This window comes from Podospora pseudopauciseta (genome assembly GCF_035222475.1).
Source record: "Podospora pseudopauciseta strain CBS 411.78 chromosome 5 map unlocalized CBS411.78m_5.2, whole genome shotgun sequence".
Classification (NCBI taxonomy): Eukaryota; Fungi; Ascomycota; class Sordariomycetes; order Sordariales; family Podosporaceae; genus Podospora; species Podospora pseudopauciseta.
The window spans coordinates 256248-281833 of NW_026946666.1; the positions used below are offsets into that span (position 1 = coordinate 256248).

The window sequence follows — 25586 nt, forward strand, 5'->3', positions numbered from 1 at the left end:
TTTCGAAATGTTGTCTGCCCCTGACCAGACGGACGTCTTCATGAGAGATTGTCTATGTTTTTGTATGGACTCGGGTCTATCTTCATGAAGCAAACGAATCTCAGGGCCAGCCAAGTATCCAACCATTAATCCTCATCCATGCCCTCCCCATCCAAGTCATTCTCATCATCATCATCATCCTCGCCGCCTTCTGCATCTTCATCATCGTCTTCCTCTTCACTCGATGTCCCACTTCCTTCGCTTTCACCCTCACTCCCAGGATCATAATCCTCTTCGTCTTCATCTTCTTCATCCTGTAACTGCTGCTCTGCCTCCCACTGTGCCTTTTCCAGCTCTGTCATGCCCGCAGTCTGCGCATTCTCGGCCTCCCCTTCCCCGGTTCCATTAGCATCATCCTCCCCACCAGTGGTTTTATTATTCTCGGCCAGCTCCCTCTTGGCCTTGCGCTTTTCAGCCATGCTCTTATCCGCCAGACCGTGCCGTTGCACGTAATTGGCATTGATCCCCTCAAAGTCCTCCTTGTCCAGCATGCCAAACTCAATCTCCTTCTCCACATTGCCCGACTCGTCCACGTCGAGCTCAACCACAATGTTGAACGTCCTCGCCAGCACCGAAGTGAAGCTCAACGCCGCGATCCTATCCAGGGGCAAGAACACAATCGGCTTCTTGAACCCCCACAGTATCCCCGTCGGCAAGAAGAACAGGTACCCATCTTTGCTCCCCCTGAAGGCCTTGACGTGTACCGCCTTTTCCGTGGGGCGATGGGCTTGCCTCGTTACCGAGTGGAAAAGTTTTGGGTCCGACGCAACAATGCTGCAGGAGTGGTTCCCTGCGGATTTGAGAGAAGTTGCCAGCGCCCAGTGGAACAGTGTACTGTAACTGTCCGACACGGCTTCTGCCGTCTTGGCGGAGGCGCCCCCGATCGAGCCTGGCTTTGGAGCTGCCCCGGGGACAGTGAAGACGAACGGTTCGAGAGCGGTTGGACTCGTTGGCGCAGCACCCGCGGCGGGTTTGGCCGTTCGAGTAGGAAGGTAGCTGTTGCGGGGGAGGACGACGTAGTTGTGTTGAACTGTGGACTTTTCGGGGACTGGGAGATAGAAGATGTGCTCTGTACGGCGGTGAAAATCACAAAAATCAGTAATTGCCCAGCAAAGACAGACCGAGGACAGAGAACGCAACGTACCAATCTCCTTCCATGGGTACACGATCCCCTGCACAGGCGTAGAGCTGCCGGACACCCTTGCGTACAAAAAGTTCTTGGTGAAGCACACATCGTACTTTTTGCGCTGTGGCGCCGATGCGGAAATATCCTTGACCTCGAGCAGCACCTGTTCTGAGGTAGCTGCGTCAAGACTTACACCTCCTCCCGCCGTACTCCCGTTCGACAGTGTCTGTTGCGACGGCTGTACTTGTGCGATATCGACCCGTCTTCGTTTGGCGGCCGGGCCGTCGTCGTCTTGTGTAGAGCCATGGTCGGAGGCCGTGGCAATGCGCTCGTATACAAAGCTGGCGATCTCGTTGAACAGTCCGACACGCGCTGGAGTGTCTGGTGTTTTGCTCGTCAGTATTCTCCCTGGGCCGACATCACGGGGTGCACGACATGGCATACCGGCGGCTTCCTGGATGCCCGCGAGGATGTCTGGTCGCGTTTGGAAGACTGATTGGAGAGTCTCAACATTGAGCTTTGCCGGCATGGCGGGCAATTGGTAGTGTTTCGAGATGTGGGAGATGTCAAATTACATGTGGTTGTCTATGTGTGTTTGGGAAATGGTTGCCAGGTTGCCAGGTTGCCAGGTTGCCTTATCGTGCGTTTGGAGTCTCGAGTTTTCGTGTCTTGGACGCGTTAATTGACTTGGTTCTGCCATAATTTAGGCGCCAACATCATGTGACGTCAGTTACAAGTCCCCTAACCCTCTTTCTTTTCCATAGCCAAAACAAAAAACAATATGTCACAGCCGTGCTTGGATTGTCCAAGGTACCTATCAATTGTTCCGGGGCAAAGTCCTTTTCTCTATTTTGACTCTCTAACTCTATCTTACTCTCCCCGTTCCTGTGATTAAACTCAACCCTGGCTACTGACCTTGCACAGCACCACCAACCACCGTCACTTTTTCCTTGCCATTTCCAGGATCAATCACCAATGTCTCCTTCGGCCCCGTGCTGACCGTCATCGCCGGCTTCATGGCCGCCGCATCTGTCGGGGAGGACCGGTCGACTCTTCCCTTCTTCCCGCGCCGTCTTAAAGTCGGGCTCACTGTTGGGATACCGCCCTGACCCAAGACAGGTTTTCCCGTCACATGCACTTTCTTGTCCTCGTCCGTCCACGTCTCGAAATCAAACGATGTCCAATCCTCGGTGCCAATTGTCGGCATCGATTCCATGGAAATGGGAGTGGTGGTCCAATCCCAGTCTGTGCCGGTCAAGTCGGACTCGATGCTGACTAGGGAGGTGGAGAGGCTGTCTGTCCAGGACCAAGAATCATCCGTCGTCCAAGACCACGAATCATCTGTGGTGGTGGAGCTTTCCCAGGAGATATCTGAGGTGCTGCTGGCGGTGTCCCAAATCATGGTGGTGGTGGTTCCCCAAGGTTCCTCGGTCCAGGGGTCGTAGCTGCTGGTGGAAGTGGGGACAGCCGAGTAGGCGCCAGTAGAGTACGAGGTGCATTTCGAGGCTGAATACGAGGAAGAAGAGCTCGAGGCTGGTGTCATCACCCAGCTTTCTGAGGAGGTTGAGGAGAGCTCCCCATGTTTCGAGTCGTCGTCGGCCGAAGAGGGCGCGTCGGACCCCTCTTCACAATCGCCATGAAACTGGCCGATGCCATGGGTCGATATGATGTTGGTGCCGCAGTTTTGGTATTGAGCAAAGTAGATCTTGTGCTCCTTCTGTCGGAAAAGAGCTTTGAGCTGCGTCAGAGGTTGTCAAGTCTCGGATGGAATGAGGCAGACGTACCGTATACCGACCGCAGGAACGTATCTCCAAGAATGTAAAACTGATCCCAGGAAGGGACAACGCCCAGGAGACAGATGGTTTCCTCGTTGTCACCAAACACACCTGGTTCAAGCTGGAAAATAAAGTCTTTGTAGGGCACACGGATGGTTTGGTTCCCAAAGCCGAAATCAACGCTCCCCTCGGCATGGAGGTGGGAACAATCGACAATGGTACCGTATGTTGCATTGTCCACGGCGTCTGGGAAGAACCTTTTGATGTTTTCGAATACATGGTTTGGCACGTAAGTGAGGGTGGTGCCTGTATCGGGGAGAAAGCGTTCTTCGAAGCTGTGTTCGGTCACAGGCATGGACAGGCACGACCCGGGTTGGGTGACGCCGATGTAGGTGAGGTTGATCCAGTACCGGTAGTAACCATCCTCTTCCTGGTTGAGCTGGCTTGCCATCTCAACGCCGTGGAGGGGCCCTCTGAATTTGGCCATGTCGATACCGCCAAAGACAATCTCGCCTAGAGTGACACAATCGAACTGTTAGAATGCCGGCAACGAAAGACATGTGATGATGAAATGAGAAACCTACCATTTTCATCATCTACGCTTCCAAGCGAGAAGCTGAAATCCTTGTCTCGAATCAAATTCTGTGAATACATGGCATCGATTATGCCGCTGTAGTTTTGGTTGTATCCCTCTCCATATGCCACTCCAAAAATGCCCGAGATCATGCCCGACGACCACGTCGCCACTCCAAACTGAACCGGCTGCCTGAGCGAGAACATTTCGTCGTCATAGTACTCGGATGGATCTGTCTGGCTCGTCAGTGCCTGTGATAGCGGACAGTGAAAAACGACCGGCTGGATGAGGTCTCGCTCACCGTTGAAGCTGATGGCATCCTTGTAGAATTCAATGTGCGTTTCCCCGCTGCCGTACGTGATGTACTTGGATGGGAAGGTCCTGTTCATGCTGATCACAGTTTCCGACTGCTGTGGCAGATACATGCCCAGTGACCGGCAGAGCTTCTCGTAGGATGGATTCCAACCAACCATGGTGCAGTGTGGACTGACCCATGTTTCGGAAGAACCAGTATCGAAGTCGAGGGTCACGGCCTGAGCAGGTTCTCCAATCCACACTGCCTTGCTTGTTAGCATGTGCCATATCCTCTCACGAAGGCCGGACTCACTCTTGATGCCATAGGCCATCTCCTTGAATATGCTGGTCAGGTTGGCCTGGGCAAGTGTAGCTGCAGGCGGGGCGGAGGATGTTGTGCTTGTGCTGTAGTAGTCGGAGGTATATTGCGCCGGAAGGCGCTGTGCATGAGAGAACCCACGGCTTGATCTGGACTGCTGTTGACTGGGGCTTCGTTTTCTCATCGGCAAGCGAACAATGCCATTTTCGGCATCCTTGGAACGTTTAGCTCCAGACGCCGGGTCCGCCTTTGCAGCAGCGGTTGATGTTGCGGACACGAGAAGGCACAGCAGGATGCTCCAGCCTTGGGGGAAGTGCATGATGAGACGGGAGATGCACAGAATGTGCGCGACAGCTGCAGAGAAGCAGGTGAATGGAGAAGCTGCTGTACTGGCAGGATGTTGTGTTCCGTGGTGAGGAGCAATGGCTGCCAGTCAAGTGCCATGATCTATCATATATATGTAACAGCCGTCAGGACTCAGAAGGCGCCTGAACAAGTTTGATCATCTCGATCTTGACCTACCCGACGCTAGATTGGGCGCGGCTTGCACGTTTCAACCAAAAGGGTTGTGTAGCTTCAGCTTCAGCACAGCATCTAGGTATCGGTATCACCATGCTGCCGACAAGTTCCGTGGGGAACCCGAGAGGTGCTTGTGTTAGTAACGGCCCAACAGACGATCGAAACTGTCATAGCAATCAGCCCACTTGCCGTCTGGGAGACTGCAGCCACAGGATCTGTGACTCGAGGCTCGGTGGTGACAAGTCAAACAATGACGCTGTCGTGATAGTTCAAGCTACCCGCAGATCCCCTTGGCAGCACGCAATCGGCCGTTTGGTATTGAAATAGAGGAGATGAGCCAAGCACCTATTTTGCAAGCGGCAACCGACTCCATGCCAACCCAGCATGTTGCTTCACGTACTTGATGACCATGTTAGGTATGAGCTCAGCACCGAACTCTTGTATGCCTAGGACGAATGTTAGTGCGGGGGTCGATCTCTGTTTTGGTGGTTCATTGCAATACTACCCTGGTGTATGCCACATAACAAGGCATTGAGCAACTGCTCATGAGGTGTGCCTTGACCCAGTTGGGTCTATTCAAATAGGTAACGGCGGTTGTTGGTCCGCCTGGACTATTATGGATTGTTTAGGTATCCCGTCCGTCCGCAGAGCCAAGTGCCAGCCAAGTCGGGACATAGTTGTATTTCTAGGAACACAAGACCTTGTCATGAAGAGGACACCCGATATAGAAGGGTACAAGCGAGATCATCCACTCAGCGCTAGCTGAGCACCCTGTTTATAGCTTTTGGTTCATATTTTCGTACGGTGCTCAAATCAACAAGCTTGGGTTGATCATCCACGCGCCGCTGATAAAGGTCCATGCGTAAACCACGAACTGGGAACTGTTTTTGTTCAGTCAACATGATAAGCAAGAGCTTCTTTAAGAAATGAAATTGACATTTACCGGTGGTGAGATATGAAGTGTATGTGAATAGCTAGTGTCGCAAGTCATGATTACTGGCAATTCGAACGCCGTGCCCCGTATCCATTACTTCAGGATCATATTTGCCTCAATAAAGCTGCTGGATGTTCTGAGCTCGTTGAATATCTCCCGAAGTCAACTGGCATCTGAAGTCGCTGTGAATACAAGCGTAGGTGCATGAATCAGAAGGCTCGAAACATGCTGAAGGAAAGTGACTATCGTGAGGACGACAAATAAGATCTGGGCAGGGAGTAATAGATGAGAGGCGTTTTCGAGTATAAATATCAGACAAGTATCCCCTTATGATATGATCTCGACACCTCTCAAGTCAGTCAATGCCTGTATCGGTCCTACAACGCCGCTTGCGACGACAAGGCTGCGGCTGAAGTCTCATGGTGGAGGACTGTCTAGGCAGCTTTCGCAGTTGTCGGGACTGAAAAAGCGGTTGGTCAGCGGTTTGTCAACATGAGATGACCGGCTGAGAGCTTCTGGCATGAGTGTCAAGAACGACCATCTTCACGACCCCACGGCTTTGCATCTGCAGCTTCCCGTGAGACAAATGCAAACATTTAGCTGTGACGTCATGGTAGGACGAGCTCAATATCGCGACGAATGCAATGGGGAGGAGCAAAGTGGATGAGAGGCCGCCATCCCCGTTAACCCCTTTTCCTGTCGGAGCTGGATGCCGAGCAACATGAGTAGGTGTCGCAACTGAGATTCCGGGATTTCCAAACGAAGACGACATGGTGACATGATGGCTAGCCGCGCGGGAGAAAATGACCAAACATTTCCAGTAACTCGCGTAATCCATGTTTGGGAATGTCTGGATACCTAGAGATGAGGTCGTGTCCAGGCCGCAGCGGGCTCCTTGTTGGGCACCTTGAGGGTTGAGTCGGAACTCGGAACTCCACAAAACGTTCAGAACCCACAGAATCCACAGAACTGCATCACCTCCCGCCAACTCCCGCCCAGCCCGCAGCCCAGACGACGTAGCGTAACCCTCGCGCCGGCGCCATTGGATATCTGAAGCTCAACTGCGTTTCTTCCAACAGCCATGGCGCCACTCTGCTTGCGTGGTCTCTCGCCTGCGTCTCTTCAGTGCCCTCTTGGCCACCCCCCTCTTATGCGGCCCAAGAGATGGATATCTTAGACAAGCGCTTGCCATCTCTCCAGACAATGAAACTATGAACCCCTCCGCCAAGCAATTTGTTGTCTGCTCCACAATGTCATCTCGCCCCTCCTCCGCCATCCCCCCCTTTACCCCCTCGCCAAGGGCATCGATTCATCGCGTGATTTCCATTTCTCTCCAAACAACACCCGCCTGCAATAATGGAAGGTGGAGGTTAACCAGCTGAGGCCTCCGCAGCGAGCAAGAACAAGACACGGGTCTCGTTCGGATATGCGGCACATACCGCTGAATGGAGCCCCGGTGGGGATGACCCCCCCCCCCTCTCTTGGGTCAGGTAGGGTAGCTAGGAAACAAGCATAAATACCTTCCCGCTCTTGCCACTCTTCCAGAACTTCCATCTCAACATCTCCAACCTCCAAACCAACTCACCAAGTCAACACTCTTCACCAACATAACAAGCACACATCAGACACCATGTCTTTCCATCTCTCTGCCCAGGACATCCGCGTCGATGACGGCCACATCCTCCGTGCCCGTCTCGACAACGGCGAGGGCGAGTGGGTTGACGCTGAGCTCGACCTCAACACCGTCCTTGGCAACAACGACGGTAGGTCCCATCCTGTCTCCCGGCCATGTAGCTTGCCTTTTATCAGTTGCTGACGGTTTGTCTCCGCAGGCCTCTTTGAATGGGAGGGTGGTGACTTCGCCGCCAGCGCCGAGGGTATCACCTTCCAGCTGGAGGGTGACGAGAACGTTCCCATTCTCCGTGCCGGTCTCACCAACATGAACGGCGATGTCAACTGGCATGACGTCAACCTTGCCGAGCGCATCACCAACAACGGCGGCCACTTCGAGCTCCGTAAGTTACTGCTTTGCTCTCTGCTCGCTCCAGGTCGACCATCTTGCTAACCAATAATGCTCTGGACAGAGTAAGCGCGAGAGCCGTGTGACAGATGGACTTCCACTAGGATGGTGTAGGGACATGGGATGCATCATGGACTCATGTAAAACCGAGATCTTGAGTAGTGTTAGCCATGCGCAATCAAACAAGTAAAATTCCAAACTTGGGCTGATCCTTTGTTGTGTTGTTTGGTACTGGGTTTGATTGTGATAAGGTATCTGACTTCTGTAAACATCTCTTGACGGGATGTGTAGTCCCCGAGTCCAAGACTTTGAATACAAGTTGCCGTACCCACCCAGGAAAGGTTTCAGGTGGTATTGTACATGCAGGTCCTCATTCTTACATCCCGTTCTTCCTCGGGCTCCAAACTCAACCCTTGGTGAACTCCCTCGACAGCTCAATGGCCATCTTGATGATCATCCCATTGCTCTCCCGAACCTTGATCAACATGTCGTAAAACAAGGCGTGAACCCCCTCGGGCGTGCCCGTGATTCTGACTTTGTGGGCGGCACGAACCTCGAGAAACTCCCTCTCCTCGGTGATCGACAGCCAGGAACACCCAATCGCCTCGTCGGTGATCAAAGGTCTGGCCCAGGCAAGCCCGCGCTTCCGCATTTCCTCCCTCTTGGCTTGATTCTCCATCGGGCGACAGATCTCGTAGTAGACCTCGATGACGGGGGAGTCATGGGCGACGGCGACCACCATGAGGTTCAGCTGGAGCCCCTCGAAACCGCTGTAATCCTGGACGTCGGGGGTGTTGATCGTGAGGACTTTAGCGAGGTAGTTGTAGACTGTGCCGGCGGGCTTGTAGGGGTTGGGGTACATCTTGACGATCCAGTCGTAGGCATCGGGGGCGAACTGGGTCTTGGGATCGTGGTGGATCCTGAGCATTTTGGTCGCACCTGTCAGGTCGCTGGTGTGGAGATAATTCTCGACGCGGGGCTTGTCGTTGGCCCAGTCGGAGGCGCGGTAGGCTTTGGAGAGGTTGAAGGGAGGGGGCTGGGAGTGGTTGTGACTGGTGTTGACACAACGATAATCGACTGGGAGGGAACAGAACGACAGTTAGCTGAGTTCTTGAGGGAAAGGTAAAGGAGAATGAGTACCTATTTCGCAAGGGGTCAACAACGACTTATTGCTGACATTCTCGTGGCAACCCATGATGATCGAATTGGGGATGGTGATCGACTTGAGAGAGTCAGGAAGAGTAATAGCTTGATCGCTCAGGAGAAAAAGCAGGCTTCTGCGAGTGAGAAAGGAGTCTGCGCGGAACAAGGGGAAAGGTCTGATCAAGAAGACCGATTTGGCGGTTGCTCTCTATTTCACCAGTGTCAAGCAAGAACTGTAGTGACAGGGGAAAGCTAGGATTGGTCCAAACTCCTAGCAGGGCACAAACGCTGCCTAGATTGCGAGGGTAGGGAGGTAACTGTCGGGTTCATGCCGCCCTTAGGAGCCCTAAAATGCAACAAAATATCGTTGGCAATAGAACTTTGCTGTCTACTATATGAATTTCTCTTTCCTCGAAAATCATATGGCATCAAGTGCGATGGCAAGACAAGCAACGAAATGAGCTCGGGGCCAACAAACCTGAAGCGGGCCTGCTTTGGATGATTTGCCTGAATCTGTGTAGACAAAAGGGGCTTCTTGCCCAGCTAGCGTTTGAAGCTGTACACTCCAGTACCTCTCCGGCAATTCTAGACCTCCATTGACACCTCCTTGCTTGATCGAGACCCCAGGGCTGGAAGATGGGCATTCGACACCCGGCTCAATCACTACCTCCACAACCTGGACTCCGCTACCATGCACACCCTTTGGAATAACAACAAGCTCCACCACCCGCGTTCCAGAAGGCATCACCATTCGCAGTCTCCCTCGGCAGAGATGCAGGTTGCGCCTCTCAAATTTCCTTGCGGTGATCATAGTACATTTTGTATTCCTCGCAAATAGGGCTGTTCTCGTCACGGGTCTGTGTTCTGCATTCAAAGGAGAAACCAGCGCTTCGCAGCTCTCGAACAAATGTCTTGCTGTCACCTTCCTTCTCATCCTGAGTTCAAAACGTCAGCCCTGAGCGCAACCAAACCGAAGAAAACCATCGTAGACTTACAAGGACGGGCGAACGCATTCCAAACTTCGTAGCAGAGACCGCTGTAGGTCACCGTCTTGGGGTCCCGCTGGAAAAAGATTGAGTAGAAGTAGTCGAAGGCGACTTTGGCGCTCTCGACGAACTTTTTTGTTGGACTGGTCGGGCTCCAGTGTCCCATTCAGAGTGGCGCCGAGAAAGATCCTGGCCATCGACTCGAACGCTGTGGTGCTGATGTGTGGGCTCGCATCTCTCCACCATTGGTGTCGTCTGAGCACGCGGGTTTGAGGGCCTGACAAGCAGATAAGAGAGCAAGGAGATCTGTTGCGAGGATTGGATGCATCTTGGCGACTCTTGTTGTTGTCGAAATAGCGAAGGTACAAAGTGATACTTTCATATGGACTTCCAGTTAGACACCAATGATGTTCAGTTGAATACTTCGGAAACAGAGGTTTGAGGATGATTGGACTGGCTTGATTCTCTACCCCTCTGGCTACCTAAACACAATTCCCAGGTGATCATTGATCTTTTCGGTATCTGTGACAGCCCAGGATTACCTCCACTTTGTGCCTTACAATTCAGCTACAGGCCGCCATGCAAATCCACACCAGATATCGATGTAGTATTCCGCATCTTGTACATGTCCAACAATGCCTAAGGATGGCAGATCTTGATCTCGGCCCTGAGGACCGAGCCATCCTTGGCAGCAATCCTTGCAGTGAAACTGCCTCCCACCTCCCGGTGCTCCTCAACTGCCATCTCGATCTCTGACAGATAAAGTCGCTTGCCGTTGTGGTTTGCCTTTGAACCAACAGGTGGTTGTGTACATTCCCGCTTAGGGGGAGGGGATCGTCAAGCATCGAAGTGTCAGGCGCCAGTCTCTTTTTCCCGGTGGTAGGAGCCTGAAAGATGGGAGCCGTGAAGGGATTGGGCATTGACGTTTTACTCTCAAGACCTTGGCGTCATTCATGGTACATTTTGTACTCCTCGGACCATCCTGTTTTGTCCAGCTTGAACGCGCCCTCTACGGCCAGATCCCCGAATGAAATAGGAAGCTTAGCGCCCGCCTAGACGAATGTTAACCGGATTGCTCACGAAGGCTGCGGTGCAACAAAGGAGACATACACTCCCAGTAGATGATCTTCCCGACCTCCAGTAAAACCATTCATATGAAAGTCTGTCTGGTACGGTCGGAGTAGGCTTGGTATTGTAGAGAGCTCGTCGCGTACGGTCTTGGCGGCTACAGTGTAGAGCCGAAGCTGCTGCTGTGGATCAAGTCCAAACCTATGAACGGTTGTTTGAAAAGCAGATGTCAATAGGTGGTTTTTTATTGGTGGTGTGCCTTTCTTCTTGTCTAGTCCGTTAGAAATTGCTCCTTCCTCGGCATCACTTGAGAACTGTTCCCCTTTGAGAGTCTGGGCTGCTCCAGAAATTCATTTGATTGATCCCAACGCAAATGGCAGCCCACCAAACTCACAACTACGACTATCTTTTACGCGTTCCCATTTCAGACGATATCTCTTACTGAAAGCTACGGAGCATGTATCTCAGGCTACCTAGAGTCAGACCCATGCTACATCGATATCAGACGAAGCGGTGTGCGATATCGCCATCAGTTACATTGGCACTGCTTGTTTTCCCTTTACCTGTTCGAACATCTCGTGATAGCGGGGCTCTAGGTCTAACGAGGGCTAGCTGTCCGTCATAACCCCAGCCATGGTTTCATCACCGCAACCTGACGCTGACGGACATTGGTGGGGCTTCTGATAGCAGCATTGATAAGGCTGTACCTCACGGAGTTTCTGAAAGAAGGTATCATCCCATCATGAAGTCACACTAACTATCAGCAAATTCTAGCTAGTAACTAACCAGGGATGCCTCCCTTTTTTTTCGCGATGCTTACATGCAGCAACCGCATGTACATGGCGATCTTACCATGCCTGGCCTTTCAAGGGGGGTACGGACACCTTATAAGAGCCCTCGCTCTCCCTCGTTCCTGGTGAAAATAGTACTTCTTCAGCATCTTGCTATTGGGACACCAAAGAATTCAAGTTTACCAGTCCAACACTATAATGGGCCAGCTTAGCGCCGCTACTGTGAGCTCGGGGTTGAGGTCACACGACAAATGGTTTCGCCATAACGTCTCAGACAGGTATTGGTGGCACGTCAGGGCCACGCCAAATTCCACGTTCTGTGCCTACTGAGCTGTCGTATGTGTTGGCTAACTAGCAAAAGGTCCAGGAAAATTGGTTCCCATCTCATGCTGCTACTCACCAAAGCGGGATACACCCTCGATGCTCAAGCTGAGGCATTGTCTTTTCTCTACCACACCGTCGCCCCTCGCCTTGGCCCAAAACCAACATCGCCAATCCCAGAGTGGCAAAGCTTTATGACTGACGACTTCACCCCAATCGAGTACAGTTGGAAGTGGGGACGAGGAGACAACCCGCCAGAGATCCGATACAGCATCGAGGCTATCCCACCTATTACAAACAACCCATCTGACCCTTTAAATCAAGCAGCGACCTACGCCCTCCTATCACAGCTCCAGTCAACGACACCCGAGCTCGACGTCTCTCTGTTCCACCATTTTGTCACATGCTTTTTTGGCCCCCAAAACCCTGTCCTGGCCTCCACAAAAGCCACGCACCAGCAATCGTCTCTCTTTCTAGCCTTCGAACTGTCACGGAAAACTAGCCAAGATTCAACCAAGTGCTATTTTGTCCCTGTATCAACCCCGTCGAACAGCGCAGCCGAGCAAATTTCTTCGGCGATCAGGTCCTCCAGTTACCACTCCCATCTCCCCGCCATCGATGAACTCGAACAATTCTTTCGGCAAGACCAAGACGGCCGAACCATCAAGCCAATCATGCTTGGCATCGACTGTGTCGACGCCTCCGAATCCCGTCTTAAGATCTATGCTCGGTCCACGAGGACTTCGTTCGAGTTTGTGAGGCGAGTCATGTCCCTCGGGGGCCGACGCCGGGGAATGGAGAAGGAAGAGGGGCAATTGAAAGAGCTTTGGTGCCGGGTCTTGGGCCTGCCAAAAGATATGAACACGGAGGAAGAGTTGCCTTTTCGTGATCACCCTACCGCCGGTACCCTCTTCTACTTTGATGTTGGGCCAAAGGAGGCGGTGCCAGATGTGAAAGTTTATATACCCGTGAGGCACTACTCAAAGAGCGATCGGCAGATTGTGAGTGGACTGACCAGCTTCATGGAGAAAAATGGGAGCAGAAGGTTCGTGGACTGTTACAAGGAGGCGATAGAGGGACTAGCTACCGAAGAGGGGCTCGATGTAGGGACGGGAGTGCACACATATGTTACTGCGGCGTATAAAAAGGGTGGGCTGGCTGTGACAAGTTACTTTAACCCACAGATGTATCACGGGGCAAGGTGGGCTTGATGTCAGCATGGTTAATACCTCGTTATTCGAGCTTTTTGTTTTTTTTGGTTCTTCACCTTTTCTCAGGCATAGACTTTCGCAGAGCAAGGCTTTATAGGAGGATAGAGTTATCCTTTCAAACAATCTGAGACAGACGGCAATCAGACATGGCCCCTTGTAGGTACTTTTTTTTTTCAATATTCCAGCCCGAGTTCTGTTGTCTTCGACCAACAGCCTGCTCATCTAACTCCTAATAGTGACGTCTTCCATAACCTGGTATCTACTGAACTCCTTAGAGCAGTGAAGCCACCGCGCATCCTCACCTCCCAACGTTTTCCCGTTCCCGAAAATCACAAATCCTTCACCAACACCTTGAACCACAAGTCCTCCACCAGCGCCCTATTCTCCCCATCCATCTTGGCCAGCTCCTCATGCGGAAACTCCCTCCTCTCCTCCGTCACCGCGTACCCTCTCCTCACGTACCAATCAATCAGTTCCTTCCTTGTCCAGATAACCGTCATCTCCATCTTCTCCGCCCCGTGGCTCCTCGCATACTGCTCTGCGTTGGCCAGCACCTGCCTCCCTATCCCCCCGGCCTGAAGAGTGGGGTCGACGGCGAACATGCCGAAATACCCGATTTTCCGAGACGGCTTGAGAAGCACCTCGCAGCAGCCCACGAGGGCGTCTCCGAGGGTTGGGGAGAAGGCCATGATGACTGCGCTGTGGGGGGTGTTGATCTTTTCGACGATGCCGGCGACGTTGATGCGCGTGCCGACTAGGAGGTCGGCCTCAGTTGTCCAGCCTTTGCGACTTGTCTCGCCGCGGTAGGCGGATTGGACGAGAGGCTGGAGGAGGGGCGCATCTTCTGGGGTGGCGAGGCGGAAGGTGAGGGCTGCTTGGGACATTTTGGAAACAACGGAAGAGTTTGGTGGTGAGGGCGGCGTTTCTGGAGGACGGATTTGTGGAGGGAGTTGAGATGGGTTGCGGAAGGAGAGGAAGTGCTGGAAGAACCCTTGAACAGTTTAATTTGCGTGCTGATGTCTTCGAAGGGCGTAGTTGTCAATATCAATTTTTTTTGTCATATGAGCGAGGTAGTGGTTGCCAGTTGGTTGAAAAGTGAATGGATGAGTCAGGGTGGGAATCTTCCGAGGCTCCGCCGACCGACTTGACCGACATTGGAATAGAGGCATCTGGTCAAAACAAGAATCACCTGATGAAGTACCACACGATGTCTTGCTGCTACCCAGACCGCTTGGCTGATCTGTTTATGTTTACACTGTCCAACAGAATACCGAGGTCAAAAAAAAAAACATTGGAAAAGGGGTTCAGGGGTAAGCAAGGGTTAGGGTCTATGTGGGCTTTTCCGGTATCGGAGGTTGTCGGTGGCAACCAGGTCTTGTCAGTCAAGTATCACGATGAGCAAAAGCAGATCCTGCGCTTTGATAGACTCAGTTAGAAACGGCAAAATCAAAAGGTGAAAAAGTAAACAATGGTGCAATGAAATTGGTTGCGGCACATTGGGGAGTTTGACGGCCTCCACTCAAGTCTGCCCCTCTTCCTCGGACTTATAAGGCGGATCTTCCTGGTACAGGTGGTACTTGTACCGACTGCCCTCATGATCATCTCTTAACCCATTTTGGCCCTTCCCATAAATCTTCTCCCTAGCCGTCACCGGTTCCTCACTCGGATCAGGCGGCTCAGGATAGACCCCCCTCCTCCTCAGCTCGGGAATTAACAAGTCCACCACCTCTTCAAATGTCCCCGGTGTGGTCACATACCCAATGTTAAACCCGTCCACATCAGCCTCCTTGACCCACCGTTCCAGCTCATCCGCAACAGTCTGCGGGCTTCCCACGCTGACCGGACCAAGCCCGCCGATTGCCGCGTGTTCAGCCACCAACCTCGGCGTCCATCTAGGGTGTTCCGTGCTGGCCGTGGTGAAGTTATCGAGAATGCTCGTGACCTTGTGTGCCTCGACACTATCCTCCTTGCTTATCTCCTTGTCAAGCGGTAGCTTTGACAGGTCGATTCCTGTCCAGCCGCTCACCAGCACCAGACCTCCAATGGTGGAAGCATACTTCTTGAGTTCTTTCAACTTCTCTTGGGCGAGCTCATCTGTATCGGCAACAATGGGCGTGAAGGTGGCGAATACCTTGATGGATCTCGGATCACGGCCCTTCTGGGCGGCCAAGGCGCGGATGGCGTCGATCTTTGGCCTTAAGACTGAGGGTGAGTGACCAGAGACAAAGATGGCTTCCGCGTGGGTGGCGGCAAAGTCGGAGCCTGCCGAGGAGGTGCCCGCTTGGAAGAGGAAGGGAGTGCGTTGAGGAGAGGGGTCAACGATATGCTTCGCGTCGAGAGAGAAATATTTGCCTTTGTGGTTGATGGTGCGCACTTGGGCCGGGTCGACGTAGCTGTCGTTGTCTGGGTCTGGGGAGAGGGCGGTGGGGGACCACGAAGATTCCCATAGCCTGTGGACAGTGTTAGGTTGGGCAAATTATCACGACCCGAAGACAAGACGTACTTGTAAAGAACGCGGAGATATTCATCTGCTTGACGATAGCGTTCGTCGTGTTCAATAGGATTGTCGAGGCCAATGGCCTTAAAGGCGGACTTCTTCCAAGACGTCACTATATTCCAACCGATACGACCCTGTGTGAAGTGATCCAGAGTCGAAAAGCGTTTGGCTAGAAGATAAGGTGGCTCAAAACTGGTCGAGGCTGTGATGGCAAACGACAAATTCTTGGTCACTGCTGCCATGGCTGAGATGGGCTGGAAATCCTGTCAATGGATTGTTCACAATCCCATAAAAAAAAAGAAATGGGAAAGACTGACAATTGTTGGGTCGGTTATTGGCCATTGTGCCGCTCGCCTGATGCAATTGTCAACGCTCCCTTCGTATGTGTCGTAGCCACCATATGTGTCGGCGAGGAACAGAGCGTTGACCCCTCCCCTCTCAAGAAGTTTGGCGAGTTCAATCCAGTAATCAAGCCTGCGCTTGGTTGCCGACTTGTCAACTGGATTCTGTTTTAGTTATCAGTACAGTGGTTCAAATCGCACAGTACATGCATAACAGGGGTTTATCGTCGCACCTTCCATTGTCCTGGAGACAGGTGCCCGACAGTGCTCATATCGAAAGCATTGATGAGGATGTGTTTCTTGCCGTTCCCAAGCTCATGATGAGCCCTGTTGGGGGCTGGTGGTTGTTGGTTTGTGTTCGACATTCTAACTTGTGATTTGTGGAAGAGTGGAATATGAAGAAGAGTAGTCGCAGCTTGAGCTAACATGAGAGTCGGAGAGTCAAGTGTTTATATATATAGGCATCTAATGAGTCCAGAATGTCTTGTACCAAACCAGGGCCATTTGCATGAGATACAAGTCTTGCCGGTTCGCAGCAGGGAGGGGTTTATCTCCGAATTCATGTTGTAATTCACCGGCCGATGGTGTCATGCATTGTCCCGGCAAACTGCAGCCACATTCCTGCCAATGATGAACCATCAGAATGGCGTCGTATTACGGATTCAAGACAAATTCTTAGCCTCATGTACACCGCGGTAGACCGGTCATCTCATCTTCAGCTATTACAAGGCCAGCAGAACCGAACAATCACCATGTCAGCCCAACTCCAGCATGAGACGTTTCAGTGGTGTTTTACTGTGGCAGACTGCAAAAAACCCAAAATGCTATGTTATGTGTGGAATAGCTTCAGAATAGATGGTATGCAAGACCATCTAATAAAGATGGAAAAAAAAAACCAAAAAGATGTGCCCCCACGCGGGATTGAACCGCGGACCTCATCATGTCACAGAATGCTTACGAGTGATGCGCTCTACCACTGAGCTATACGGGCCTCTAGAACTCGGTTGATGGCAAGTTCAAATTTTCGGTTGATGACTCAACAAAGCTCACCACAAACTTCCCATTGTCAATGGCTATTCACAAACCCTTGTTGTCGCTCTTCAAGCTCGGTGTTTCCGCTGACGACGCCCGCTCCTCCACGAACTCCACTTTGGAGGTGCCAAACTCGCGCACAACCAACCAAGCCGGGAAGATGGCGATGGCCCACAGTCCAAAGTTAATGTAAACACCCCCAACCTCAGCAAAGACCACGAGCGAAGTGAGGCCGTAGCTGACAGCCTGCCACGCCGACTCAGTTCCCCGCAGAAGCGCGGCATAGCGGACCACCTCCGACTCATCTTTGGCCAAGTTGTGGATGATGAAGTACAGAAACATGTAGTTCAGCTGGAAGCCAACGGTCAAAAACACGAAAACACCAAAGCCCTCACCGAAGTTCCCGTCAACCCAGTCGAACGTTGGTCTGGTGACGCGATAGCGGGTGACAAGAACCGTCGCCCACGTCCACCAAGCGCCCTGCAGAACCACAATGACCCAGAAGCTGGTGCGAGCACGAGTCTTGAGAGCAATTCTTGTGCGATCAATCCAGGCCTATCATGATACGGCTGCTGTTAGCCTGATTGAACAAATTGAAGGTGGAACGAAGATGGGACTTACACCGAGTATCCACCCCGAAACAACAGCAATGATGCCAGACAAGAACGATCCCAAAGCACGAGATCGGACAGAGAACCACACTGTTTCCTGTTAGTTCTTTTTCCTCGCTGTCGACTGTCAAGACCAAACTTACTAGCAAGATAGGTGAAGTAGACTGCCTCTGCAAAGACAGCCTGCCCGATGAACAACACCATCAAGAGAAACTTGTTGCCCAAGAACAGCCTCGCCGTCTCCTTGAGCTCGAAGAGAGGACCGCGCGTGATGGCCAGCTCCACCTTCTTGCCATCTGTTCTCTCGACCTTGTCCGGTGCATTGAGCAAAAATCCGAAGAGGGGACCAGTGCACTGCATTGCAATGAACACCAGGAAGACTGTGTATGACACTTTGCCAGCCTCGCTGTTCTTGGCATTGAGACCAAGGTTGATCGCACCGCCCAGAATCTGACCAGCCAGTCGATATGTCAGCCAGTAGCCGATAGCTTTGCCCCTATTCCAAGGCTCTGGATAAGCAATGGCAATAGCAGCCTCGGCCATCCAAAACACACCGGCCGAGATACCGCAGAGCGCAGCACCCAACAAGACGAGCCATTCGGTCCCAAAGCGGTTATTGGTGTAAAGGCCCGCTGCATATGGCGCGTAACCGATCCTGCTCAGAGTCAGTCGTCAGAGTCCAACCGACAAAATCTCCGCCTTGCTATTCCCCAGGGCAACGCACGTTCCGAAAATAAGAGCACCCTTGATCCCGACGTAGTGCACCAAAGTACTGGAGAAGTAGCACGATACCACCATGAGACAGAAAGTCAGAGCATTGGCTGCATTGATGAGCTGTGGTGAGGCAGCGCCGCCGGCCCCAAGCGAGTTCATGGCGCCCCAAATTCCTGGTGCCGCCAGATTGCACAAACCCAAAACGGTCATGTTCCAAAAGGTGGAACGGTACCATTTGACCGGATGCAATTCACATTTGGGAGGCTCGACTTCACCCTCATTGTGACGCGAGACGGTGTTGTCGTGGAAGGCCATTGTGCCTTGACTGTCTGGAAACAGACTTGCTGGAAGGCTCGGGGAGCAAAAACAGGAAATGGTAAGGGGTGGTAACAAAAGATTCTTTCTGACATGGAAGTCTGGATGACACCTGGGCAGTTTTATCTTTGCGCAACAGTTGCACGCACCTCGGCACTCACATATCCAGTTCTTCAGGAAAGCAATTAGCGGGTGCTGTTCAGTCTCACTGAGGTAATCAGACCTCAGCGGTGAAAGGTAGGAGCTATAGTACCAGGAAGGAAGCCTTGGATCTTGAGCTGGACCGGTCTCGGCTTGTCTTGCGAACAATGATCAATAAGCACGCAATGCTCCCGAGACGGCAAGGCAACCTCAACCCCCACACCCGGAAGCCTGGTAACTTGGGGATAGCGCCACCCGCGCCGTTGTGTCGTCTTGAACCCTTGTTCACAACCGGTCGTTATATCCGGTGAGCATGAGGACTCGGGCCCGGATTTACCTTCCACTTCTGGTTTTGACGTGTACCAGGCTTGCGGTAGGATTGGGCATGGTAAAGCCTGTGATGGTGACACAAGCAAGGTGATCCGGGCTAAAATGACGATATAATACCAGATCCGCGGAACCGAATACGTTGAACATTGACGACCGAACACACCACGGCTACCTGGTTAGGTACTTGGGTAGGTACCGAATTCTCCTGGGTGCGTACTATCGTCGGGAGCTCACAGAACAATCCACCCCACCCGAAAGAGGCCTTCTTTGACAGTAAATAATTGAACATTCATAGGTTTCAAATTTCTCGACAATCATGCAATTCATACTACGAGTAATCTAGGGTAGATCCCACCAACTCTCATGCAGGTCCTTCAGATTCACCTCCCCCGGTAATCGCAAGTATGAGGTCATGTCCGAGTTCTCATCTGCCTCCTTGCTTGTCCAGCCATTCCCGAAATACCATGCAAACCGATTGCCCTCAGGCCCGAGATACGTGTACTCCCAGTCCTCCCATCTGGGCTCTCTTCTCACAGCCGTGACATGGCCTGCGCTTCCTGGCCAGATGCCGTGGATTCTACCGCCTGGACGCCCGCCATTGTACCAACTGCTACAATTATCACTAAGAACAGTCGAGGTAAAAAAGGCATCAGAGTACTCGACGAACTCATCAGCTGCTCTCCTGGATGGCTGGATGCTCTTGATCCCCTCTCTTGCTACCTTCCTCAGGATCTTGGCGAAACACACCAGTTGGACCTCGACGGAATGCGGGACAGTACCCGACGGACCTGTTCCGTGGGGACCATGGACGAACAGCAAGTTGGGGAAGCCCGGGGTGGCGAGACCAAGATAGGTGTACGGGAAGCCATAGCCAGTCTTTGACTCTGGATCCCAGAGCTCCCTCAACTCTGTCCCATCCTGTCCCTTGATGGGGAATGGTGTCACCATGTCCACGTTCGCACCCGTCGCGCAAAAGACAGCATCGACCTTCCTTTCTCTGCCATCCACTGTGATGATTCCATCTTCTGTGAACCTCGCGATCCGCGAAGTGATGTACTCGACATTATCTTCCGAGATGGCCTCCAGGTATCCCGGCCCTGGTGTCAGGCGTCTGCAGTTTGGTGAGAAGTCTGGAACGATGTGCTCCAACAACTCTGGCTTCTTCTTCAACCTCTGCTTCATGATCTCGATGAACCTTTCCCGAAGATCAATGTTCGTCTCCGACCCCCTGAAGAAGGCGGAGAACCTCCTCCAGTACTTGTCTTCCAGCTCTTTTCTGAACTTGAGGTACGCCGTCGGATCCCTCGCAAACAACTTCTTCTGCTCCTCAGAATAAGGCTGAGGACCAGCAGTCCGTTCATCACCCGCCCAGCTGCCTGCAATCCAAGTCTTGTTTCTCGCATAATGATCTAACTGCTTCACCCTCTTTTGCAGATTGGCCACCAGCTGAATCCCAGAGGCACCATTCCCAATCACCGCCACAGTCTTGCCGTCAACATCAAACTCCCCATCCCAATATGATGCGTGTCTCAGGTGGCCCTTGTACGACTCGATCCCTTCGTAGTCTGGCAGCTTCCAGGCGTTGAATCGCCCAATGGCGTTCAAGACAAAGTCGAACTCTTCGACCTTTGGTCCTTCCTCCTCTTTGTGTTGGGTGCTGACTTTCCAGACTGACTTGCCCGCATCCCACTCGAGTGACTGGACTCTGGTGCCGAATCGTGCGAGCCGGTAGACATCGTGCTTCTTGGCGACGGATTGCCAGTAGTCTCTGATCTCGCCGCCGGGGGCGAACTGGTCGGACCAGTCGGTTTTGGGCTCGAAGGTCGATTGATAGACGTGAGAGGGGATGTCGCAACGGACGCCGGGGTAGGTGTTTTCGAGCCAGGTGCCGCCCTGTTGGTCAGGTCACGGGTTAGCACTTATCTGGGAGGAAGGCATTTATAAGAACACCTCATCTTGGGACTTACAAAGTCGTCGTTCTTCTCAAAGATGGTCAATTGGATGTTGGGGACTTTGGCAGGAAGCAAGATGCCAGCTGTGATTCCCGCTAGACCACCGCCGATGACAGCTACTTTGAGGGCACGGGGCTGGTCAATGAAGCGGTCGACGAGGGAGATTCGGGACTTGGGGTATGTAGAGATCCGCTGGGGAATCGTTATGGTGGAAGGGGGCAGCCCTGGTGAGGTTGCTGGGGTATAGTGGTCTGAATGGGAGTCTGAGTTGGTGTCGCGATCTGACGAAGACAGCTCGGGAACCTCCAGGGCGGAGATTGACAAGTTGGACAGTTTCTCCGTAGCGTTGATGGCCGCTACGGAGTCTGGGAGGGTTGTTATGGTGGCCATGATGTTTGGGTGTCTAATTCAACGAAGTCAACAGAATCGAAATTGCACCACAAAGAAGCACTCGATGCGCTACAGGCTCTCTAATACCTGCTACCAAACCCTCGCGGACAGGTGCACACCCTCCATCACATCTCCAAGGCCCTCTATGCCACCATCATGCAGTCACAAATGTCGTGATCTGATTCCCGGCCCCGCCTTCGCTCTCTTCACGCCAGCTTCCCGATAACCCTCTCCCGGAAGCCGACCGGCAACATGAACAATAACACCATCCGCGGGGTCAATGCCATCATGCCTCTGTACCAGCCTCCTGCCCTGTTCGTTGTCCCCCACGCTACTCGTTGATCCACAGCATCAAAGATCCCGCCTCCTTATTCCCGGACTCCATCACCAGGTACCAATTGGAAGGATGACAATAATTCTTGGGAGTGCAGTGACACCAACGACAACTTCAATTGCGCCATGTTGTGTCACTTTAGCATGCTTTTAGAGGTTCCACTCCGGTGTTTACTATGTAAAAAGGGGGTCAGTTGGTAGATCGAATTGATAACGGGGTACGGGGTTTGGTGCCGATTAGCGTTGGATCAGGATGGTGTGATTGACGCGCGGTTGAGCTTAGAGGACTAGCATAGGCGGGTCTTGGCTTTATGGGGAGTTCATCGGAGGCAGCGAGGATGAAAGTTTTGTTGTGCATTCACAATCTGCTGTGTCAGTGAGCTTTTCAGTAGTATGAAGTCCAGTTCCAGTCTCGATGTAAATATGGGGCAAAGAATAAAAAGTGTTGGGGGCCATTCAGGGGTAATCACCATGGGTAAAACCCTAACCCTTCCCAGCAATGGGATACTCGAGCACCACTGCTTTTGCATCCTTCCACGTTGAGGTACTTGGCTGTGGTAAAATCCCGTTGTGATGGGAATTTCCAAGCTTCATTCATCACATATTGCCGGAACAATCTGTGCAAACAGTCGCTAACCTCTCCACAAGCCAAACATCCCGCCTTTCGGTGGTAGAGGGACCAATCTCCAAACCACCCCATCCCGAGCAACAGTTTTGTTCAATGGTTTAATGGTCGTGAATCTCGAGCAGATTCGTGATCCTGCAAAAGGCTGTCGCCACAGAGCCGTAGTCCCTGCACCATCCAATAGTGACAGTCGACTTGGGCTTGCAGCTGGTAAACCCCAGTTTCCTGGGACCCTTTACGTTGCCGAACATTATGCTACATGATCAGAGACAAGTGATCGCCGACTTAAAGGTGATGTCGTCCGCATAACCACGCATTTCTTCACCTGTCAAAGCTGTAAGAAGCCGTTTCCTATCAAGTCCAGACCGTTATTGACAACGGTGACCCATTCCATTGGGGCTTGACGTCGATCCTTTCTATCCAGCCCCAGCAGTCAACATGACAACCAAAACCTCATCACCAGAGAAGCGAAAATGGTACCAGATACAATGGTTCCAGCCGCAAGACACGCCTCGCGAGAGGAAACTTATCAACAAGCTCGATCTCCTGATTGTGCCCTACGCCTTTTTGGCATATTGGGTCAAGTACATGGACCAATCCAACCTCAGTATGCCTTCTATCACTGCCTCAAGCCCGAGTTATACTCACTCCTACTAACACGACACAGACAACGCCTACGTCGCTGGCCTGAAAGAAGACCTCGGCTTCCAAGGCAACGAGCTGGTCCAGCTCCAGACAATGTACATCATCGGCGCCGTCCTCGGTCAAATCCCATTCATGTTCCTCTTCACCTACGTCCCCATGCACTGGGTCATTCCATTCCTCGACGTCGCCTGGGGCATCTTCACTCTGCTGCAGTACAGAGTGACGGGCTTTGCCGAGCTGGCCGCCTACCGGTTCCTCGTCGGGTGGTTCGAGGCGGCCTTCTTCCCGGCCATGCACTACATCTTTGGGGCTTGGTACCGGAGTGATGAGATCGCTCGGAGAGGTGGTGTTTTTTACCTTGGGCTGACGCTGGGAACGCTCACCGCGGGGCTGATCCAGGCTGGCGCGAGCCAACGTCTTGAGGGAGTCAAGGGGTTGGCGGGGTGGAGGTGGATGTACATCATTTGTGCGCTCATCACCATTCCGATTGGCATCATTGGGTATTTTGTTCTCCCCGGGACACCAGACAGGCCGAACGGATTACTGTTGTCAGAGGAAGATGTCGCTGTTGCCAAGGAGCGTCTGCAGAGAGATGGCCACGTCACCGAGGGAAAGTTCTCGTGGAAGGGACTGGCCAAGATTGCAAAGACGTGGCACTTTTGGGGGTTGATCTTGTTTGACGTACTCTTCTGGAATGGAAGCATAAACACTTCGACCGGTGGCTATCTTCTCTGGATCAAGAGTTTGGGGAGGTTCTCCAAGGCGAGGGTGAACGAGCTTGGCACCATCTCGCCGGCGCTGGGTATGTTTTACACGGTGGCGATCTGCTTCGCTTCGGATTTGGTGTTGGGACCGGCGTGGGCTATCACGGTGGCTCATGTCTGGAATATCATTGGTTTGATCATTCAGGTTATCTGGGAGGTGCCGGAGGGTGCGTTGTGGTTTTCCTTCATGACGACTTACAGCGCTGTGGCTATGAGTTCGGTATTGTACGGATGGGTCAACAGTCAGCTCAAGGCAGCCCCAGCGGAAAGAGCATTCACGTTGGTTCTTATCAACACTGTTGCTCAGAGCACTACGGCCTGGACGCCTCTTTTGGTCTTCAAGACGGTTGAGGGGCCGAGATTTACCAAGGGTTACTCTTTCGTTTTGGCCAACGCCGTTTGTTTGATTGGCATGGCGCATGTGTTGAGGATATATCTTGCTAAGAAGGAGTAAGTTTTCGAGAGATAACCTCATGAACCGACGCTAACACTCTGCCACAGCGCCAAGAGAGCAGACGCCGAATCTGGGTCAACGACGGGGACATCACTGGCCGAGGGCAACAAGGCGGCTGAGAAGATTTGAGACGCAGTATTCGATTTGTTATGTATCTCCAACTCATCTTCCGCAGTTCCTGGTCGAGCAAACAGTATTCTCGTGAATATACCGAATCTCCCCCGACTCCACCCTGATCAAGTTGTTCGTCTGCGTGCCCGGATGTCTCGGGATAGCAGCGTCGAGAAAAGGGAACAGATGGAAGATATCCACCGCGCCCAATTCCTCGTCAATTGTGTACCGTTGATTGCTGACGTTGAACGGGGGCGGGAAGTTGAGGAGGCAGTTGCTGGTGATGTAGAAACCTCCCTCAAGACGGGCGCAGTTCTTGGCAAAAACAGGCTTGACGGTATGGTTGCCCCATGCATCGATGTACGCGTCTCCCGCTGCTTTGAGAGCCTCCCGAGATTCACGCTTTTCCACTGGGACAGGGGCCCAGCTTTCCTGTCGATTGTAGATCAGGGACCCAGTCGCGTTGAACAGCCAGTCGCCTGTGTCACACACGATTGAGTCGATGTGTGTAACCTTGCTGTCGGTGAAAGCAAGCCTTGTGCCAATGACGTAGGGATGTTCTGTGGTGGCGACGATTTCGGTGTATGAGGCGCATTGGGTGGTGTCGTAGATGCTGAGGTTGAAGTCGATCTTGATGCCTTGCGACAGGACCCCTGTGGTGATGTTCACAAGAGCGTCGTTCTCGTAGTAGTCGACATCGCTCGATAGTGTTGAGAAGGTCGGCTCTCCAGCAGTGAGTGCATCCAGGTATTCTGCCGTTGCAGCCTTCAGGAAGTCTCGGGTGCAGGGAGTTTGGCCCAGAACTGGCAAAGCCAGGGCGATGCTGGTAAAGAGGAGAGAAGGCAACATGATGGCGGTCGAGACGCTAGAAGCGGTTACTGTCTCTTGGTGAAGCTCAACATGTTGAAGAATCACTTCCCCATACTTGAATTTGTACATGGCAGGAGGTTGTTCTTTGGGGCCAAATGAGGGGGTGGCCATCTCGAGTGCCGTCCCGCTGAGATTTAGCCGTCATGTATATGAGAATTCGGCGTTAGAGAAGCAGCATCCTTACCAGGAGGGGCACAACGGCAAATGGGATTGCTCAATCATTGTTTTTTAAAGCCGCCATAAACCCTCTGATCATCCGGTGAGGGGAGGGAGTCGTGCATAGTCCCTGAACTGCCGAGTTCACAATACAGAGCTTCTAGGGTCATGTCAGTATGCGCGAG

The 25586-nt window shown here is 52.5% G+C and overlaps 12 protein-coding genes and 1 non-coding gene across 13 annotated transcripts; 4 read left to right on the plus strand and 9 right to left on the minus strand.

Annotated features, from left to right (window-relative positions):
• Positions 1–14: 14 nt before the first annotated feature.
• On the minus strand, positions 15–1694 carry QC763_502380 (uncharacterized protein; the record flags this gene model as incomplete). Its single annotated transcript, XM_062912834.1, has 3 exons — positions 15–1108; positions 1184–1546; positions 1610–1694. 3 exons carry the CDS (start codon positions 1692–1694, stop codon positions 126–128), a joined length of 1431 nt encoding a protein of 476 aa, XP_062763801.1. The 3' UTR covers positions 15–125.
• Positions 1695–2072: 378 nt separating this feature from the next.
• QC763_502370 (uncharacterized protein) lies at positions 2073–6067 on the minus strand (the record flags this gene model as incomplete). Its single annotated transcript, XM_062912833.1, has 4 exons — positions 4122–6067; positions 3525–4070; positions 2950–3453; positions 2073–2896 (listed from the first exon to the last, which is right to left on the minus strand). Exons 1-4 carry the CDS (start codon positions 4444–4446, stop codon positions 2073–2075), a joined length of 2199 nt encoding a protein of 732 aa, XP_062763802.1. The 5' UTR covers positions 4447–6067.
• Positions 5965–7844, plus strand: QC763_502360 (uncharacterized protein). The gene is made up of 3 exons (XM_062912832.1): positions 5965–7343; positions 7413–7595; positions 7665–7844. Exons 1-3 carry the CDS (start codon positions 7211–7213, stop codon positions 7667–7669), a joined length of 321 nt encoding a protein of 106 aa, XP_062763803.1. The 5' UTR covers positions 5965–7210; the 3' UTR covers positions 7670–7844.
• A 162-nt stretch (positions 7845–8006) lies between these two features.
• On the minus strand, positions 8007–8795 carry QC763_502355 (uncharacterized protein; the record flags this gene model as incomplete). Its single annotated transcript, XM_062912831.1, has 2 exons — positions 8007–8677; positions 8771–8795. 2 exons carry the CDS (start codon positions 8793–8795, stop codon positions 8007–8009), a joined length of 696 nt encoding a protein of 231 aa, XP_062763804.1.
• Positions 8796–9531: 736 nt separating this feature from the next.
• On the minus strand, positions 9532–10107 carry QC763_0079670 (uncharacterized protein; the record flags this gene model as incomplete). Its single annotated transcript, XM_062906085.1, has 2 exons — positions 9739–10107; positions 9532–9665 (listed from the first exon to the last, which is right to left on the minus strand). Exons 1-2 carry the CDS (start codon positions 9893–9895, stop codon positions 9532–9534), a joined length of 291 nt encoding a protein of 96 aa, XP_062763805.1. The 5' UTR covers positions 9896–10107.
• A 1679-nt stretch (positions 10108–11786) lies between these two features.
• On the plus strand, positions 11787–13120 carry QC763_502350 (uncharacterized protein; the record flags this gene model as incomplete). The annotated part of the gene is made up of 2 exons (XM_062912830.1): positions 11787–11875; positions 11950–13120. The coding sequence occupies 2 exons, from the start codon at positions 11787–11789 to the stop codon at positions 13118–13120; spliced, it is 1260 nt and encodes a 419-aa protein (XP_062763806.1).
• Positions 13121–13449: 329 nt separating this feature from the next.
• Positions 13450–14004, minus strand: QC763_502340 (uncharacterized protein; the record flags this gene model as incomplete). The annotated part of the gene is made up of 1 exon (XM_062912829.1): positions 13450–14004. One exon carries the CDS (start codon positions 14002–14004, stop codon positions 13450–13452), a length of 555 nt encoding a protein of 184 aa, XP_062763807.1.
• A 635-nt stretch (positions 14005–14639) lies between these two features.
• Positions 14640–16471, minus strand: QC763_502330 (uncharacterized protein; the record flags this gene model as incomplete). Its single annotated transcript, XM_062912828.1, has 4 exons — positions 16192–16471; positions 15935–16123; positions 15624–15871; positions 14640–15570 (listed from the first exon to the last, which is right to left on the minus strand). Exons 1-4 carry the CDS (start codon positions 16384–16386, stop codon positions 14640–14642), a joined length of 1563 nt encoding a protein of 520 aa, XP_062763808.1. The 5' UTR covers positions 16387–16471.
• A 393-nt stretch (positions 16472–16864) lies between these two features.
• On the plus strand, positions 16865–16949 carry QC763_0079710. Its single transcript has one exon. It is a non-coding gene; the product is annotated as a tRNA-Thr (tRNA).
• An 80-nt stretch (positions 16950–17029) lies between these two features.
• Positions 17030–18878, minus strand: QC763_502320 (uncharacterized protein). Its single transcript, XM_062912827.1, has 4 exons — positions 18326–18878; positions 17745–18256; positions 17612–17691; positions 17030–17545 (listed from the first exon to the last, which is right to left on the minus strand). Exons 1-4 carry the CDS (start codon positions 18628–18630, stop codon positions 17036–17038), a joined length of 1407 nt encoding a protein of 468 aa, XP_062763809.1. The 5' UTR covers positions 18631–18878; the 3' UTR covers positions 17030–17035.
• A 554-nt stretch (positions 18879–19432) lies between these two features.
• On the minus strand, positions 19433–22131 carry QC763_502310 (uncharacterized protein). The gene is made up of 2 exons (XM_062912826.1): positions 21069–22131; positions 19433–20994 (listed from the first exon to the last, which is right to left on the minus strand). The coding sequence occupies exons 1-2, from the start codon at positions 21441–21443 to the stop codon at positions 19441–19443; spliced, it is 1929 nt and encodes a 642-aa protein (XP_062763810.1). The 5' UTR covers positions 21444–22131; the 3' UTR covers positions 19433–19440.
• A 708-nt stretch (positions 22132–22839) lies between these two features.
• On the plus strand, positions 22840–24264 carry SEO1 (MFS transporter (Seo1); the record flags this gene model as incomplete). Its single annotated transcript, XM_062912825.1, has 2 exons — positions 22840–23008; positions 23069–24264. 2 exons carry the CDS (start codon positions 22840–22842, stop codon positions 24262–24264), a joined length of 1365 nt encoding a protein of 454 aa, XP_062763811.1.
• A 162-nt stretch (positions 24265–24426) lies between these two features.
• QC763_502290 (uncharacterized protein) lies at positions 24427–25356 on the minus strand (the record flags this gene model as incomplete). The annotated part of the gene is made up of 1 exon (XM_062912824.1): positions 24427–25356. The coding sequence occupies one exon, from the start codon at positions 25354–25356 to the stop codon at positions 24427–24429; it is 930 nt and encodes a 309-aa protein (XP_062763812.1).
• Between the last annotated feature and the right edge of the window lie 230 nt (positions 25357–25586).

Coding starts and splice junctions, on each gene's coding strand:
- QC763_502320 (XM_062912827.1), bottom strand. CDS start 18,630: ATGGCCTTCCACGACAACACCGTCTCGCGTCACAATGAGGGTGAAGTC. Junction 17,692..17,744: donor CTACTTCACCTATCTTGCTA/GTAAGTTTGGTC, acceptor AACAGGAAACAG/TGTGGTTCTCTGTCCGATCT. Junction 17,546..17,611: donor TTTCGGGGTGGATACTCGGT/GTAAGTCCCATC, acceptor GTATCATGATAG/GCCTGGATTGATCGCACAAG.
- QC763_502360 (XM_062912832.1), top strand. CDS start 7,211: ATGTCTTTCCATCTCTCTGCCCAGGACATCCGCGTCGATGACGGCCAC. Junction 7,344..7,412: donor CGTCCTTGGCAACAACGACG/GTAGGTCCCATC, acceptor TTGTCTCCGCAG/GCCTCTTTGAATGGGAGGGT.
- QC763_502310 (XM_062912826.1), bottom strand. CDS start 21,443: ATGGCCACCATAACAACCCTCCCAGACTCCGTAGCGGCCATCAACGCT. Junction 20,995..21,068: donor TTGAGAAGAACGACGACTTT/GTAAGTCCCAAG, acceptor CCTGACCAACAG/GGCGGCACCTGGCTCGAAAA.